The sequence below is a fragment of the Prionailurus viverrinus genome, chromosome B4, assembly GCF_022837055.1.
Source record: "Prionailurus viverrinus isolate Anna chromosome B4, UM_Priviv_1.0, whole genome shotgun sequence".
NCBI classification, from domain to species: domain Eukaryota; kingdom Metazoa; phylum Chordata; class Mammalia; order Carnivora; family Felidae; genus Prionailurus; species Prionailurus viverrinus.
Window position 1 is genome coordinate 79,196,163 of NC_062567.1, and position 18,484 is coordinate 79,214,646.

At 38.6% G+C, this 18,484-nt stretch overlaps 2 protein-coding genes across 2 annotated transcripts; one reads left to right on the top strand and one right to left on the bottom strand.

Annotated features, from left to right (window-relative positions):
• Positions 1 to 8,661: 8,661 nt before the first annotated feature.
• Positions 8,662 to 9,600, bottom strand: LOC125170752 (olfactory receptor 6C2-like). The gene has a single exon (XM_047867467.1). The coding sequence runs from the start codon at positions 9,598 to 9,600 to the stop codon at positions 8,662 to 8,664; it is 939 nt and encodes a 312-aa protein (XP_047723423.1).
• Positions 9,601 to 15,714: 6,114 nt separating this feature from the next.
• On the top strand, positions 15,715 to 16,640 carry LOC125171020 (olfactory receptor 2AP1-like). Its single transcript, XM_047868050.1, is given in 4 exon segments — positions 15,715 to 16,340; positions 16,342 to 16,394; positions 16,397 to 16,591; positions 16,594 to 16,640. Coding segments are annotated over 4 exon segments (921 nt in total).
• The last annotated feature ends 1,844 nt before the right edge of the window (positions 16,641 to 18,484 follow it).

Genomic DNA, 18,484 nt, shown 5'->3' on the forward strand with positions numbered 1-18,484 from the left:
AATTTTTATTCTCCTCCCCTTTTCATTCACCTTTCGCTGTAGCCATTACAACTTTTATCCTTCCATAAAGGAAAACAAAAAGGATATACATTTGGTCCACTGTTCTCCAAATGAAGTGAAAACCCTCAAGATTTTTATCAACTTACCCATCCATTTTCTAGAAGTTATGGTTCCAAGAGTATTCTAGAGCCAAGGTTAAAAGTCTTCCACTTCTACACAGGATCTATTGCTTTTCTTCACGGACATCTTTTTAAGTTAATGACTGAGATTTCCCATTCTCTCTCTTTGGTAGTTTTGGTGATTTTTTTTTTTTGCTATTATATTTTCACCTTTTTGTTTACTTTTATTAGATATCAGAAAGGACACCTTCTGTGATATGACTCCATTCTTTTAACTTTCCCCCAAGTTTTTGCTTTTGTTTATAACATAAGCCAGGGATGCCTGTTTCATAAACTGCAAATGAATATAAAGTATTAATATGGTTTTATATCTAGAATGTTCCAAACTATGAGTGTTAGCAACCAAATGGGAATAGAGACTACCCTACCAAGGACTCTATACATGGATTCAAGGTGACAACAATTTGAATATGAATTGGTGATGGGCCTAAACTTCAAAGGAACTAAGAACATTTTTGGAAATCTGAGTACTTGCAAATATTTTAGTAATATCCTAATGCATTGTAGGATGCTGGTTACTGTTTGAAGCACCAGTGAAACATCATCTGATGTGTTCACATGCTTTATATGTGGTAATATTATTTGGTGGAATGATGCTTCTTGGGAATTTAAGAAACAAGCTGCATTGGACTTGTTATGAGAGAAAATTTCCAGAACCATAAAAATATTGAAGAGCGCATCATATTTTGAATAAAGCATCTTTTATGTAAAGCCATTGCTATTTTGAATATCTGGATTTCTTTGGTGACTAAGATAGAGATTGGTGATGCCTTTTAATTTATTACAAATTGTTGGAGAACATCATCAAAAAGACATGACCACAGATTGACCCGCAAGCTGGACCCATACTTGGAGGCTCCTCCCTCCCTCCCCTATCCTTGGAATGTGGGCTCCACTTGCCTTTCCCACTCCCAGAGACTGCTCCAAGAACACAACCTTGAGATAGTTACATGGTGTGGAGAACACCTGCACGTTATAAGTGACTGAACCCAGTTAAAGCCTATTTATAAACTTTTAAGAAGCAGTGGGCAGCTGTGAGGATCCAACTGCCTTGCTGCCACCCAAGACAAGCCTCATACATAAGTTCCCTTTGCTCATTAAAACTGCCACCTACCAACCTGGAATGGCCTGCTTCTTTCTTCAGCCTTTCCCTGCCTTCTGAGTACAGAGGCCAGCTTCAGATTTCACCCAAGAAGCTCCCAAAAGTGTTATGAACCAACACAAATTTACTGAGCTATTATCAAATGATATAGAAATGTTATCAAATAGCCACCTTTCAATCATTATGTTCCCACAGATCCACACTTCTACCCAAATCTATGGTGAAGTGGAAGATAATGCCATATAGTGGTCAAAAATACATGCTTTAGTTAGAATCCCAGATTTGTGTTTTACAACAGTTGCCTTGGGATGGTTATTTGACCTCTCTAAGGCTTACTTTTCTCAAATTCTAAAATGTGGATAGTTATGTCTATTGTATATGATAGTTTTGAACACTAAATGATATAATAGGCATAAAACATTTTAAAAGCCAATACTAAAATGTTTAATAAGTGATACCCATTTTAACAGTATGATAATGGTGAGCAATACCTTCTCAAGAAAGTGGGGCTTAATTAGTAAAAGAGATGCTAAATTGATTGGTTTAATATGACTGGGACTATATAAATGTTGGCCATTCTAGGTGTAATCCCTCTGCACCAAGGTCAGCTTGCTTACATTTCTCTTATGTCCAGTTGCATCCTAGGATAGCCAGATCAATGAGGGTCTTATCCACACTTCAGATAAAGCCAATCAGAACATTTGGCAACAGATTATTAGGACCTAGCTACCTCAACTCCATGTGCCCTAGAAGCACACAAGATAAGGAAGGAGGATACTTGGTGTGAGTCAAAGTTGAAGAACACTTTAAGGACTTCACCCAGGGGTGCCTGGGTGGCTCAGTCGGTTAAGCGTCTGACTTCGGCTCAGGTCATGATCTCACAGTTTGTGGGTTCGAGCCCCACATCGGGCTCTGTGCTACCAGCTCAGAGCCTGGAGCCTGCTTCGGATTCTGTGTCTCCCTCTCTCTCTGCCCCCTCTCCTGCTCATTCTCTCTCTTTCTCTCTCTCTCTCAAAAATAAATAAAGATTTTTTTTTAAAAAAAATTTTCTTAATTTTTTTTTTCAACGTTTATTTATTTTTGGGACAGAGAGAGACAGAGCATGAACGGGGGGGAGGGGCAGAGAGAGAGGGAGACACAGAATCGGAAACAGGCTCCAGGCTCCGAGCCATCAGCCCAGAGCCCGACGCGGGGCTCGAACTCACGGACCGCGAGATCGTGACCTGGCTGAAGTCGGACGCTTAACCGACTGCGCCACCCAGGTGCCCCTAAAAATTTTTTTAAAAAGGACTTCACTCGGGGCGCCTGGGTGGCGCAGTCGGTTAAGCGTCCGACTTCAGCCAGGTCACGATCTCGCGGTCCGTGAGTTCGAGCCCCGCGTCGGGCTCTGGGCTGATGGCTCGGAGCCTGGAGCCTGTTTCCGATTCTGTGTCTCCCTCTCTCTCTGCCCCTCCCCCCCGTTCATGCTCTGTCTCTCTCTGTCCCAAAAATAAATAAACGTTGAAAAAAAAATTTAAAAAAAAAAAAAAAAAAAAAAAGGACTTCACCCAGCCTTCATAATATCAGCATTTAGAAATTAATTTGGAAAGAAACATACTACCTTCTAAATGAGCTTGTCAAAAAAAAAAAAAGACAACTTCTGAAACTGTTCATTAAGCTGGCTTTATGCTAGCACATACTTGGAATGTAATCGAAGTTATAGATAAACAGAGGAATGCATTTATCGATTCTGCAGCTAAAACTTTGGAATGTTCAGTTTCTAAATGTTTAAGTTAGTGGGCATTATCCCTCCTGTCACCCCTGGACACAAGAATCGAAAGAAACAGTTTTAGCTACCGGTATTCTCAGGATAACATTAGAGCAGAGTTAGAGCAAGGAAATAATAGAAACACATGAGAGCTGACCCACCACACTTCAGCATTGGTTCCTCTATCCTCTATTCCTTCATCCCCAGCGGTTATGGACTACAGATACAAATCTAAATACGTAGTATTCTCCCAATGCTTCCCCTTGCAAACAGTTAAAATAAAATTCAAAAGAAAAAAAAAAGAGTATTTTTTAAGATGGCAAGTTAGGTAAGAACACTTCTATAATACTTGGGCCATCTAGCCTAAGGATCTTGTTTGTCATTTCTCTAAATTTATCTAAAAGGTCACGAATCAGGGCCTAAACTTCTATTCCTATACATCACTAGATAGTAGAGCTAAAGCCTATACATATGTAATGAGTTCAGAAGCCAAAATCACCACCCATGTTAGGAATATATCCACTGGCAGCGAGGTGCAAAATTACACACCACACAACATATGATGCAAAGAATTACTGGATCAGAAACAATAATAATTTAAAGTAAGTATAATTTCTAAAAAAGATATGAATGATACTGTCAAAATCAAGGACAAAGCATTATTTTAAAAACTGGGTGAAAAGACTGTTGAAAAATATAATGAGTGAAATAAATAATAAAACAATGAGGATAAATACCTGGAGAGATAAAACAAAAACAAAAATAGTGAGCTAAATCAGATCTGATGTGTTCTCCCATAAAGCAAAAAAAAAAAAAAAAAAAAAAGATAAAGAGACTAGATAGATAACTGAAAACAATAAAGTTACTATATTAGATAGAAAAATAGGTAGTTAGGTAATTAGACAACAAAAGATAAGTGCAGATGCCAAAATAAACCTATATAATAAGAGTTACAGGTAGAGAAGGGGTGGAATAATAGGAAATAATAATACATTTCCTATAATAGAGAAGGCTGGATATTTCTAAGTATGCTGAAATGGGATCTATAAGGAAAATATAAACCTTAAGAAACCAGACTTTTGGAGGGCACCTGGGTGGCTCATTCACCTGAGCGTCAGACTCTTCAGCTCAGGCCATGATCTCACAGTTCATGGGTTCAAGCCCTGCACAGGGCTCTGTGCTGACAGCATGGAGCCTGCTTGGGTTTCTGTCTCCCTCTCTCTCTGCCCCTCCCCTACTTGCTCGCTATCTCTCTCAAAAAAAAAAATAAATAAAATTAAAACTAAATTAAATTAAATAGGGCTACTTGGGTGGCTCAGTTGGTTAAGCATCCAACTCTGGCTTAGGTCACTATCTCATGGTTTGTGAGTTCCAGCCCCACATCGGGCTCTGTGCTGACAGCTCAGAGATTTTGGCTTCTGAACTCATTACATATGTATAGGCTTTAGCTCTACTATCTAGTGATGTATAGGAATAGAAGTTTAGGCCCTGATTTGTGACCTTCTGGATAAATTTAGAGAAATGACAAACAAGATCCTTAGGCCAGATGGCCCAAGTATTATAGAAGTGTTCTTACCTAACTTGCCATCTTAAAAAATACTCTTTTTTTTTCTTTTGAATTTTATTTTAACTGTTTGCAAGGGGAAGCATTGGGAGAATACTACGTATTTAGATTTGTATCTGTAGTCCATAACCGCTGGGGATGAAGGAATAGAGGATAGAGGAACCAATGCTGAAGTGTGGTGGGTCAGCTCTCATGTGTTTCTATTATTTCCTTGCTCTAACTCTGCTCTAATGTTATCCTGAGAATACTGGTGGCTAAAATAAATAAAATAACAAATAAAAATAATTTTAATAAAAAAATAAATAAAATAAACCAGGCATTTTTATTTCTTTTTTTTTTTAAGTCAAGATTAACATATAGTGTAGTGTTGGCTTCAGGAGTAGAACTTAGTGACTTTTCACTTACATATAACACCCAGTGCTCATCACAAATGCTATCCTTAATGTCCATCACCCATTCAACCCAAATACTACCAACACCCCTCCAGCAACCGTCTGTTTGTTCTCTGTATTTAAAAGTCCCTTTGGGGGGCGCCTGGGTGGCGCAGTCGGTTAAGCGTCCGACTTCAGCCAGGTCACGATCTCGCGGTCCGTGAGTTCGAGCCCCGCGTCAGGCTCTGGGCTGATGGCTCGGAGCCTGGAGCCTGTTTCCGATTCTGTGTCTCCCTCTCTCTCTGCTCCTCCCCCGTTCATGCTCTGTCTCTCTCTGTCCCAAAAATAAATAAAAACATTGAAAAAAAAATTAAAAAAAAAAAAATAAAAGTCCCTTTGGTTTGTCTCCCTCTCTGTTTTTATATTATTTTTGCTTTACTTCCCCTATGTTCATGTTTTGTTTCTTAAATTCCATATATGAGTGAAATCATATTTATCTCTCTCTGACTGACTTATTTCACTTAGCAAAATACACTCTAGTTCCATCCATGCTGTTGCAAATGGCAAGACTTCATACTTTATTGAATGCCAAATAATATTCTATTGTGTATAATATATATATGTGTGTATATATATATATATATATATATATCTCACATCTTCTTTATCCATTCATCACTCAATGGACATTTGGCCTCTTGCCATACCTTAGCTATTCTCGATAGCGCTCCTATAAACATTGGGGTGCCTGGGTCCCTTCAGAATAGCACACCTGTATCCTCTGGATAAATATCTAGTAGTGCAATTGTTAGATTGTAGGGTAGTTCTATTTTTAATTTTTTGAGAAAACGCCATACTGTCTTCCAGAGCGGCTGTACCAGTTTGCATTTCTACCAGCAGTGCAAAAGGGTTCCCCTTTCTCCACATCCTCACCAACATCTGAGGTGCTCATTTTAGCCATTCTGACAGGTGTGAGGTGGTATCTCATTGTGGTTTTGACTTGTATTTCCCTGATGATGAGTGACCATGAGCATCTTTTCATGTGTCTGTTAGCCATCTGGATGTCTTCTTTGGGAAAGTGTCTCTTCGTGTCTTTTGCTTATTTCATCACTAGATTATTTCTTTTTTGGATGGTGAGTTTGATAAGCTCTTTATACATTTTGGATACTAACCCTTTACAGAATATGTCACTTGCAAATATTTTCTCCCATTCCACCTGTTGCCTTTTAGTTTTGCTGATTGTTTCCTTCACTGTGCAGAAGCTTTTTATCTTGATGAGGTCCCAGTTGTTCATTTTGGCTTTTGTTTTCTTTGCCTCCAGATATATGTCTAGTAAGAAGTTGCTGAGGCTGAGGTCATAGAGGTTGTTGCCTGTTTTCTCCTCTAAGGTTTTGATGGCTTCCTGACTTACCTTTAGGTTTTTCATCCATTTTAATTTTATTTTTGTGTATGGTATAAGAAAGTAGTGTATGGGGTAAGAAAGTGGTCCGTGTTCATTCTTTTGCATGTCACTGTCCAGTTTTCCCAACACCATTTGCTGAAGAGACCGTCTTTTCTTTTATTGGATATTCTTTCCTGATTTGTCAAAGATTAGTTGAACAAGCATTTGTAAGTCCATGTCTGCATTCTCTATTCTGTTGCATTGATCTATGTGTCTCTTTTTGTACCAATACCATACTGTCTTGATGATTACAGCTTTGTAATACAGCTTGAAGTCAGGGATTGTGATGTCTCCAGCTTTGATTTTTATTTTCAACATTACTTTGGCTATTCGGGTCTTTCTAGTTCCATACAAATTTTAGAATTGTTTGTTCTAACTCTGTGAAGAATGCTGATGTTATTTTGATAGGGATTACATTGAATATGTAGATTGCTTTGGGTACTGACATTTTAACAATATTTATTCTTCCAATCTATTGCTGTGTAACATATCACTCTAAGTTTTAGTGGATAAAACATTTTTTTTTTATCACTTGCAGTTCTAGAAGTGGACAGGAACAGCTGGGTGGTTCTCATATGGGTCTTTCATGTAGCCGTAATCGTTGGTGAATTGATTTGGAATCATGTGAAGACTCATCAGAGCTGATGTCCAAGGTGGGTTCTTCATTAGATGTCACCAAAGCTACAATGGCTGAAAGAGATGGGACCTTATCAGGTATTTCTCTCTATGTAGCCTCTCTGCAAGTATTTCGCTCCTCACTGCATGACAATCTCAGGGTATTCAAACTCCTCACGTAACAACAGATTTCCCCAAAGCGTTTGTTCCAAAAAAGATGAGAGCTACAGATCTCCAAAGACCTAATTTCTGAAGTACTACACCTTCATTTCTACTACATTTTCATGGTCAAAATCAAGTCATAAAGATAGTCAAGATGAAAGGGGAGAGGAAAGAAACTACAACTTCTGATCTGGAAAGTAACGAAGAACTTGCAAGTATCTTTAATCCACCCGAGTCATGAATCTAAAAATGCCCTCAAGAGCCAAAGCGCTATTTACAATTAGTTCATCCTTCCACCATTCTACCCTTTTCATAATCTCAGCCCCTCTGGTCCTCATTGTTTCAGCCACAATCTGATGCCCTCAAGTCAAGGATTCATGTGTTTTACCTGCCTTCAGTAATTGCTTTTGGAACAATTACTCAGAAGACAAAGCCTATCAATTATCATAAAAGACTATTTGGCTACATTTTTATGTTAATGATTTTTTGCACATGTTTTAATAACTTCAGATTACAAGAGACAAGGATTACAATTGAACAAGGATTACAATTTTGTTCAAATCCACATGTTTATTGTGAGGCAGCATTAACAAAGTGGAGTTGAATGTGAAGGGAATTTGTGTTTCCTAAAAATCAATGTTCTTATGCTCTTGAAAAGAGAAAATATTTTGAAAGAGGCAGTGTTGCAAGGAAGGGAAAGCAGTGACAAGAATGGAAGAGATTGAACACACAAGAGTAATGGTTAAGGTATACATGACAAGATTAAAAAGAGTTGAGAGGCACCTGGGTGGCTCAGTTGGTTAAGCATCTGACTCTTTTTTTTTTTTATGTTTATTTATTTTTGAGACAGAGAGACAGAGACAGAGTGTGAGTGGGGGAGGGACAGAGAGAGAGGGAGACATAAAATCTGAGGCAGACTCCAGGCTCTCAGCTGTCAGCACAGAGCCCGATGCAGGGCTCAAACTCACAAACTGTGAGATCATGACCTGAGCTGAAGTCGGATGCTTAACTGACTGAGCCACCCAGGTGCCCCAGCATCCGACTCTTGATTTCAGTTCAGGTCATGATCTCATGGTTCACGGAATCAAACCCCACATTGGGCTGTGCACTGATTGCTCCAACCTGCTTGGGATTTTCTCTCCCTCTCTCTCTGCTCATGCTTTATTTATAAATAAATAAATAAATAAATAAATAAATAAATAACATTTAAAAAGAGTTGATTGAAATGTAGATTAGGAAGACATACACATTTCACAAAAGAAGAAAAATATCCATCTACATAATGCTGCACCTATCACAATTTTTCCTTAGATTATCTTCCCAATTTTCTTTATTGTTCCTCAATATTATGAGAATTGCACAACTCCCATAACTTAATAACCATCTATATACTAAATCAATAGATTGTTTGTAATATATGATATCATGTCAGTATATGATAAATTGTTTTTGTTTCAATTTAAATTCCCAATATGTGAATCTAATATTTCTTTGAAAGAAATGCAAGTCTTTTAAGGATGTCATGGAAAGACCGCCTTACTTGTGTATTTCTCAGAGTATAAATGAAGGGGTTCAACAAAGGGGCAACAGATGTAGTGAGCAGAGAAACTGCCTTATTAATGGCCACTTCATCCTTAGCTGAAGGTTTGATATACATAAAAATGCAGCTGCCATAGGTGACAGAAACCACAATCATGTGGGAAGAACTGGTGGAAAAGGCTTTTTTCTTTTGCTGGGCAGAAGGTAATCTTAGAATTGTCCTAATGATGTATATGTAGGACAGAACTATACACACAAGGGTCATTATGAAGGTCAACACAGCACAGACTATGACCAGCTGCTCTATGAACCACGTATCTGAACATGAATTTTTCAGTATCGGAGAAGCATCACAGACAAAATGGTCAATATCAGAGTCACAGAATTCCAGGTGGAGGCTCAAACCAAGGGGTGGAAAGATAATCAATAAGCCAGACACCCAACAAGACAGGATAAGATTCCAACAGACTCTGTTGTTCATGATGGTCACATAATGCAGGGGTTTGCAGATGGCCACATAGCGGTCGTAGGACATCACAGCCAAGAGGAAAAATTCTGTAGCTCCAAAGAGAACAATAAAAAAGATTTGGCTGAAGCAGGCCTTGATGGTGATGGTTTTGTCCCCACTTGATATCATGTACAGGTATGTGGGGACACAGGCAGTTGTGAATGAGATTTCTAAGAAGGAGAAATTTTGAAGAAAAAGATACATAGATGTTTTTAAATGAGAATCCACCAAGATGAGAGAAATTATGGTCAGATTCCCAATTACACTTATCATATATGTGATAAACAGAAAGATAAAAACCAGAATCTCTAGTTGTGGGTCATTTGTCAAACCCAGTATGATGAACATTGTTATTGCCGAATGGTTTCTCATCATTGACTTCATACTACTGCCCAATCTTCACAGAAAAGTCACAGAAATCGGATCTGAGGAGCAATGTCACAATATGACAGGATCAGACAGTGACTACCAATACCAAGCAAACCAAGTCACATTCATTTCCTTCTGTAACTTGATAATCAGGTTTTGATGAGGTAATTCTCTCAGCTCCACTGAAATATACCACTGGGAAGCTAAGCTATGGGAAGTTTCTCTTGAAAATTGCTGCTACTGAAATTGTTTTCAAATATTCCAGGTCTCCCAGTTCACAGCACTTGTTTCCAATTCATTTTTTAAGCCCATACTTTGGTTGAGATTTCCCCTATTAGATCAGGAGTTGACTGCTTTGAGCTATACTTTGATGGGTCATACAGTCCTTTATTCTAAAACTTTTGTACTCAAAAGCTAAATCCTAAAACTGTTTTGCTTTATGTTTTGGTGCCTGATAAAATGCAAAATATATGGAGGATGTTCGTTATGCCCTACTTAGATTCGCCAGATCCCTCTCCTAGTGAACTAGGCATTATTTAAAGGTCAACTAGATTTCTCCCAGAAACCAGTCCTTCAATAGTCCTTTCTCCTGACTTTCTAAGTTTGTCTGTTATCCCTTTATTTTCCATCCCTGTCCTCAGCAGAGAAGGCTTTAATGAATGATTATTTTAATATAATTTGAAAACCATGGGTAAAGTTACAAATAGCTGAAGGATTTATCAAAACATACTTTGCTTTCCCTCCTTCATAACCAACAGAAGTGTGATACATGTTTCAGTGATGCACAGGCATTAAGTGTATGGACCTTGAAACAGTTTGTCTGGGATCAAATCATATCTGTTTTCTACTAGCTGAGTGACCTTAAGCAAGTCATTTAATCTCTCTGTTCTCCAAATTCCTAATATGAAGAAGAGTTAACAGGAATACTACATCATAAGATTACTATGAATTTTAATTAAGTAATATAGGGGTGCCTCTTTGGTTCAGTCCATTAAGTGTCCAACTCTTGATTTCAGCTCAAGACGTGATCTCATGGTCATGGGATTGAGCCCCATACATGAAGCTCCACTTTCAAATATCAGGCTCCACACTGAGTGCGGAGTCTTCTTGGGATTCTCTCTCTCCCTCTACCCCTCTCCGCCACTCATACTCATGCGCTCTCACTCTCTCTCTCCAAAAATAATAAATAAATACATAAATACATAAAATCAACTCCCATGAACTACAGATTACTATACTACCTTGCCAGGTTACAGATATCATGATAGAAAAAGGGGCGTTACCCTGGGTTTATGAGACAAATGGTTTGCAAACAGGTGATACCAGTACTGGAAAATGGTGGATATAAAAAAAATAGAATGTTTACCAGTGGTAATTGAGACATATGGGATATAAATATAGATAGATACCAGATAGATGGATGAGAAGAGACAGACAGAGAAATGGAGAGGTGTAGAGAGAGTGATTATAAACTTGTTTCTGCCAGTCAAATCACTGTACATGGGATTTCACCAACTTAAAGATGAATTGGATGAATCCTTCCCACATTTTTTTTTATTTTTTTTAATTTTTTTTTCAACGTTTATTTTATTTTTTGGGGGGACAGAGAGAGACAGAGCATGAACAGGGGAGGGGCAGAGAGAGAGGGAGACACAGAATCGGAAACAGGCTCCAGGTTCTGAGCCATCAGCCCAGAGCCTGACGCGGGGCTCGAACTCACGGACCGTGAGATCGTGACCTGGCTGAAGTCGGTCGCCCCCCCCACATTTTTGATCTGGTGACAGTTGGCTTGAAAACGTGCCAGTACTCACCTTTGACATTCCTCATTGTATCACCAGGAAGCTATACCTCAAATGACCTTAGTGAGCCTCAGAGTTGAGCAAAAACATACTAATAGTATCAGCTAAGTATATTCCTAATCCCTGGCCCCCCAACAACCTATATTAACCATATATGTATACACATGGTTTCTGAATTTGTAAAAAATACTATTCTAATTTAAAATTGGGAAACATTTCTATGCTAGGAAACTGGAAGGAAAATAATAAACTTTAAAGAGCAAGGAGGAGTTCAGAAGCCTCTCTAGCTCTGCAAAAGTAGGTGTTCTGATTTTCTCTGGACAAACATGTTTTTACACTTATGACCCTGTTTATTTCCTCCATCCAAACACGCATGCTGAAAGCTACTTTAAAAAGTCCTTGGAGGCCCTGATTCAAAGTCTCTAATGAATTTAAAGTATAATTTACTTTGACAAAAAAAATCCTAAGCCAAGCACAATAGGGATAATGTCTTTAGAGAGAAAAAGAGGCAATAATAGCAATAAACACAGTCCAAGCATAAAATAATAAGATTGCACTGACAAATAAGCTATCTGTTCTTAGTCATTTGTTTACACATGATTCATACAAATGTAATGAGTAAGAAGATAGCCTTCTTGTCTAAATTACATAACAAATATTATAGAAAAATTCAGACAGATATGAAAAGTGAAAAAATTCATAGAAACTGCAACATCCAGAAAGAAACATTACTATTCTAATGTTCGTCCTTCCAAATATTGCCCATAGTAATATGCAAGTGGTGTATGTACTACTGCCAGTTTCCTATACAGGATACCTCTCAGGAACAGCCAAATGGAAGAGGTTCATGGGGGATGGGGGATCAGGAAGGCACAGAGTTTCCATGCCCTCTCCTAACACACCACCCTCCTGGCACCTCAACACAGAACCTCCCCAAATAACCTTGTTCAACTTTTTAATAGTACTTAATCTCCATCCCCCTCTGCCCTCCCCAAAGAACAGTAAATGGGGCTAAAGTTTCCAGTCCTCTAGTCATGTGGTCTTTCTGATGACCAGCCACATTCTAAGGCTAACTAGGGTCCTCATCCTAAGTCACCTTACTAGCATAAATTCAAAGTAAAAGACATCCCTATCAATCAGGAAATTCCAAGAGTTTTAGGAGCTCTTTGCCAGGAAGAGGGACAAAGGCCAAATATTTCTTATATATCTATCTATAAGGCACATATATCCACAAGGTGAAATAGCCAGATGCAACACAGAGTAAAAAGATTTTAATATCTGTATCTCAGTAATTAATAGAACAAAGAAATGAGTAATTAAAATGAAGATTCAATCAATATAATTGATAATATATATATATTATCAATATAATTGATTATATATATATATACATATAAAATAGATACATGTAGAAAAATGCACCCAAAAGCTCAGAATACATTTTTATTTTTGCTTTCATCTCTATAAACATATTTGAAAGAAACAACTGAACTATTTCCAGATACACTTTTATAGTGATTCCATCACTGGAGAAGAGAAAATGGGAAATATCTGTGGGGCATATACTATATACCAACTATTGGTCTTTAACAATTACAAGCCTACTTAATGGGCATTATGATCTCCGTTTTACAGAATAGGAAAGAGACATTCAGAGACATGAAATTTCTTGTGTCATTCAAGAGAGAGTGGGTCACTGTGTTACATTTGGTTAAATTAACTGCTGTGAAGGCACCTTCGGGTGGCAAAAGGTTAGCCATATATGTGTGTGTGTGTGTGTGTGTGTGTGTGTGTGTGTATACACACATATATAAAACAAGTTCTTCACTGCCTTCAACCGAAAATGTTCAAGTGTTTTCTCAGAAGTAACTCACAGGCCAATGTAAGACTCCTACCTCAATCTGAGCATTCCACTTTTATCTATTCTGTATTTTATTTCTGCATGGGTATTGCAAAAAAAAATGAAAATTACTGCTTACTATCTTTAGCCAATAGTATATAGATGGGCTAATTACAACTAGGTTAGTGATGTTTAGAAAATGGGACTTTTTTCAGGACTGTGTGGCCCGCAAATGGTTCTGGCTAAGTTCTTTATCCATGGTCAAGTGCAGCTATTCCCACTCATGGGGAAGACAAATGTATGACTCCATAGTCTTCCTCTTCTCTTCAGCTGTAGCTCCCTTGCTCCTCCCAACCCCACCTCTAAGCTAGTCTCTCTGGACCCTCATCCCTTAACCATATGTTCAGAATTTGTTCCCAAAATTGTCAACAAAGGACATTCATTAGCCTGTTCCAAACAAGGATTCCAGAGGCAACTTGTGTTCCTCATTCTGTTGCTTCCCCAGTGCATGCTCTCAAGAGAGAGAATATAACCTGTGTCACTCTGAGTAAAGTATAAATCTGGGGTGGGAGGGGGAGCACATAATCTGCCTTCTGAGATCAGCAATCTCATTTCACCCAGAAGAGAAAAATCAACAACCTCATTTCATCCAGAACTACTCTGCTCCTCATCCTTCTTTTGATCTCCTATTTATTGGTCCACTTTGAGAAGATAGACTACCCAAAAACTCTGATTCAGCTCCTGTCTGAATTAGTGGAAGAATAGAAACAGGTAAATACCCACTATACTAATAAGGGACAACAGAAGACTATTTCTACATGAGAAGCCGCGGAAGTTTTTGTTATTTCCATGAAATGCAGGATAGGACTTAGTGGCAGATAATGTAGAAAATGCGAATATATTATTTTTTAATCATGTGGCCTTACAATCTTTATTCACCTCTAAGAATTTCACCTCATAGAATCCCACTATGACTAGTATGATAGTCAAGTGAAGAAGTATGTTCCCTGTTTATAACTTCATTGATTTTACTTCTCTATGGTTGTGAAGCCTGAATCTGATGCAGATGTGAACACTCAGCCACTCCCTGAAGATTGCAGGTTGGTAACCAGGAGGGGAAAGGCACCCAGAACATGGTGTAACTTCTCTTGATCCCTGATTCCAACGGTGGAGTGCAAGCCATTAGTGGATTGGAATCAATTTAATGGGTTGCAACCAGCATTTGAAATAAAAATGTTTTAAATAGAATAAAACAAAAAATATCACATTGTATCCCATATAGTAAGTAAGAAGTGTTCTGTAGAACTATTACCGAGGTTAGATACAGATGTATGCCAGAAAATGATAAAGAATGTAGAATGTATTATAGTAAAAAATTCTTGAAAGCTACTGCTTTATAAATGTTTATAACAACACACAGAAAACTTCTTGAATAAATCAGTAAAGACACTCCTACATAATGTGACTCTTAAATCACATAAGTTCACAAATCAGTAGAGACTTGAAATGCTCTTGAAATGCTTAAATATAGAATCTCCTAGAAAACCCTGGAGGCTCCAGGGTGGCTCAGTCGGTTAAGCATCCGTCTTTGGCTCAGGTTATGATCTCAGGGTTCCTGGGTTCCAGCCCTGTATCAGTCTCTGGGCTGACAGCTCAGAGCCTGGAGCCTGCTTCAGATTCTGCTCTCTCTCTCTCTCTCTCTCTCTCTCTCTCTCCCTACCCCGCTTGCACTCTGTCACTCTCTCTCTCTCTCAAAAATAAACAAAAAAAAGAGGGGCGCCTGGGTGGCTCAGTCGGTTAAGTGTCTGACTTCAGCTCAGGTCATATCATGGTTTGTGAGTTCTGGCCCCACACGGGGCTCTATGCTGACACCTCAGAGCCTGGAGTCTACTTCCAATTCTGTGTCTCCCTCTCTCTTTGCCCCTCCCCCGCTTATACTCTGTCTCTCTCACAAAATAAATAAACTTTAAAAACAAATTTTAAATGAGACTACTATAATTATATGAGGAAAAAATAAACAGCAGAAAGAGTAAGAAAAACAGCAATTCTAAGAAAAGTTAAGTAGACAAAGTAAAGCAATGTATAGAATCAATGGGAAGTATGGAAAGCGAATACAGGGGGAGAAAATAGTAACTAGTCTGGAAGGGAGCAGCTGCTGGAAGCACTCCTTTTCTAACTCACTCCACAAACTTTCTGAACATCACCTGTGAGGAAGGGACTTGCCTCATGTTGGCACTGGGGAGAGTACCATGTGGGAAAATCATGGCAAGAACTTCTCTATTCAGGGCAAACGAGACTGGAAAGGATACAACACCATTCAAATGGGCCACTGGTCTGGGTCAAGTCATCAGAGGAAAAGTTCACTGTCCATCACTCTTTGTTCTCTTCACATTTCACCTGTCCATTTCAGAGCACCTCTTCCTTTCTCACCTTTTATTATCATCACTTTTTTCTCTTCAGACTCAAAATTTTTCAACAATGAAAAATAAAACCAGGTTGACTGAATGTATCCTGCTGGGTCTAACAGATGTCCCTGAACTCCAGGTGGTGGTTTTCACCTTTATGTTCCTTGCTTATTTACTCAGCATCATCAGAATTCTGACTATCCTCATCCTCACCTTGCTGGACTCCCACCTTCAGACTCCCATGTATTTCTTTCTCTGGAACTTCTCTTTATTAGAAATGTCCTTCACAAACATTTTCATTCCCAGGGTCCTGATCAGCATCACAACAGGGAATAAGAGTATCAGTTTAGCTGGCTGCTTCACTCAGTATTTCTTTGCAATATTCCTTGGGGCAACAGAGTTTTATCTTCTGGCTGCCATGTCCTATGACCGCTATGTGACCATATGCAAACCCCTGCATTACATGGCCATTATGAGCAGCAGAGTTGGTACCCAAATGGTTCTCTACTCTTGGCTGGCTGGGTTACTGGTTATTATACCACTAATCCCTCTGATGAGTCAACAGGACTTTTGTGCATCCAACAGGCTGAATCATTATTTCTGTGACTATGAGCCCCTTTGGAAACTCTCCTGTTCAGACACAAGCCTCATCAAGAAGGTTGTCTTTCTTGTGGCATCTGTGACCCTACTGGTCACTCTGACTGCTGACTCTCTCCTATATGTTCATAATCAGGATTATTCTGAAGCTCCCCTCAGGGAGCAAAGGACAAAAGCCTTTTCCACCTGTTCTTCCCATATGACCATGATCTCTCCCTCCTATGGAAGCTGCTTCTTCACATTCATTAACCCCTCAGCAAAAAAAAAGAACACAGTTAACAAGGGAGTAGCTCTACTCATTACTATAGTCACACCTTTATTGAACCCCTTCATTTATACCCTAAGGAACCAACAGGTAAACAAGCCTTCAAGGATATAGTCAAAAAGCTTGTGAATCTTTAAAGAATTTCAGAATTGAAGCTTTAATGGTTGAGTGCTTACTGTGTACCAAGCCCTCTGCCAACTTACTACATATCCAAGAAAGAGTTAAATTCCAGGCCAGTGAGAAGGACCTGGAAATAAATAAATTACAACCTGTTAAGTTTTCATATAAGGAAATTATTAAGGCTATTTTATAGATGAAAAAGTAGCACAATCTGAGCTACAGTCAATAAATGTTTTCAGAGGGGATACCATTTAAACTCAGTCTTAACAAGTAGGAGTAAGTCAAACAAGCAAAAATAGAGAAAGAGAAATCTGGGTAGAAGGAATATTATTTTTAGGAGCACAGAATTTCAATCCAAAAGGATTGAGTAAATGTCATTAATTTCAATGATACAAAAAGAAGGGGGAAAAGGTTTGTGAAGATGATAGCTATAGTTTTTAATTAAGTTAAATCTCATTTTGCATAAATTAAATGCCCATAATGTCAAGGCATCTGGATTTCAAGCCAGATCTAGGAATTTAGCAGAAGTCAAGCAGATCTAGGAATTTTCAGAAGTCGAAGAGACACACATACCTTTTTTAAAAGAATATATTCCCCATCTTTTATCTCTTAATAATTACAAAGGATTAAATTATTTGATTTTAAGTCTTTAATCCTATTAAAATGCAATTAAGAGAGGTGGTGTACTGGTGCACTATAGTAGCGAACATCTCCAAATCTCAGTGGCTTAAATAACAAAAGTTTATAATCTTTCATCCTATATATCCTATGTGGATCAGCAGTGAACTCTGCTCTTGTGCTCTTCCTACATCTGCTTATTAGGCTGCCATCTCTAAGTGCCATGCTTTAAGGATCACAACAGGAAACACAGAGACACAGAATGTCTCAAACCTGTAATTACATGCTCCACTCAAAATCCACTGGTTAAAACAAGTTAACAACTGCAAAGCATCCAAGAAGTGTGATCTCACACACACGTGAAGGGACAAAATACCATAAGAACTTGTGTGCAAAGGTGAGAACACTCTATAGGCTAGAATATGTGACATTCTTTCCAAATGGCAGCCAATTTGAAACAGGATTGGCTACAGAAATTTGGCAGAGCTAACTACTGCCATGAAAATTGGAGTGAGACAGAATGAGAAAAACAGCTTCTTGAGGTTTGATCTTTTTAAAATATAAATCTTATCATGTCATTCTCTTTCTTAAAACCCTCTGATGGCTTCTCATTGCTTAAATTCCAAATTCCTTACTATAACTTACAACGGCATTACACGAACTGGATCTGGCCACCCTGCCCACTGACTAAGAAACCAACCCCTGAAGAGGTTATAATTGGAATTGATGTTCCTTCCCCAAAGAGAACTACAGGACTATATGCATCCTGTTATTACTCCTTGTCTACCTTAACCACCACCAGAATTATAAGCTACCTATAACCCTTCAACCCCCAAGTGATCTGTCATTTTTTTAATCCCTTAGATCCTCAACTTCTCCTCTGAAAATTCTCTTCACATCAGTCCTTCTCTAACTGAAACCTCCTATCCTTTGAAAACCTTCTTATGCAGTTCCCTCAAGCAATGGCTGTTTTCACTCCACATATTTCTGATGCTGGAGATGGAGTATGTGCCTTCTTGCTCCCCATTGACTCTTACAGATTATTGCCTCCCTTCTCCTCAAAAATTGTAGCTCCCTTAAAGCACATGCCATCAGATTATACCATTCCTTGTTCTCCCTCAAATGCCCTTGGTTCACTGAAATGTTAGCAACTGGCTTACTTCTAATCTACCACTTAAACTGCTTACCGTTCTTGGTGACTTGAATAACTACATAGATGATCCAGACAAGACTCTGGCCTCTT

Coding starts and splice junctions, on each gene's coding strand:
- LOC125170752 (XM_047867467.1), bottom strand. CDS start 9,600: ATGAGAAACCATTCGGCAATAACAATGTTCATCATACTGGGTTTGACA.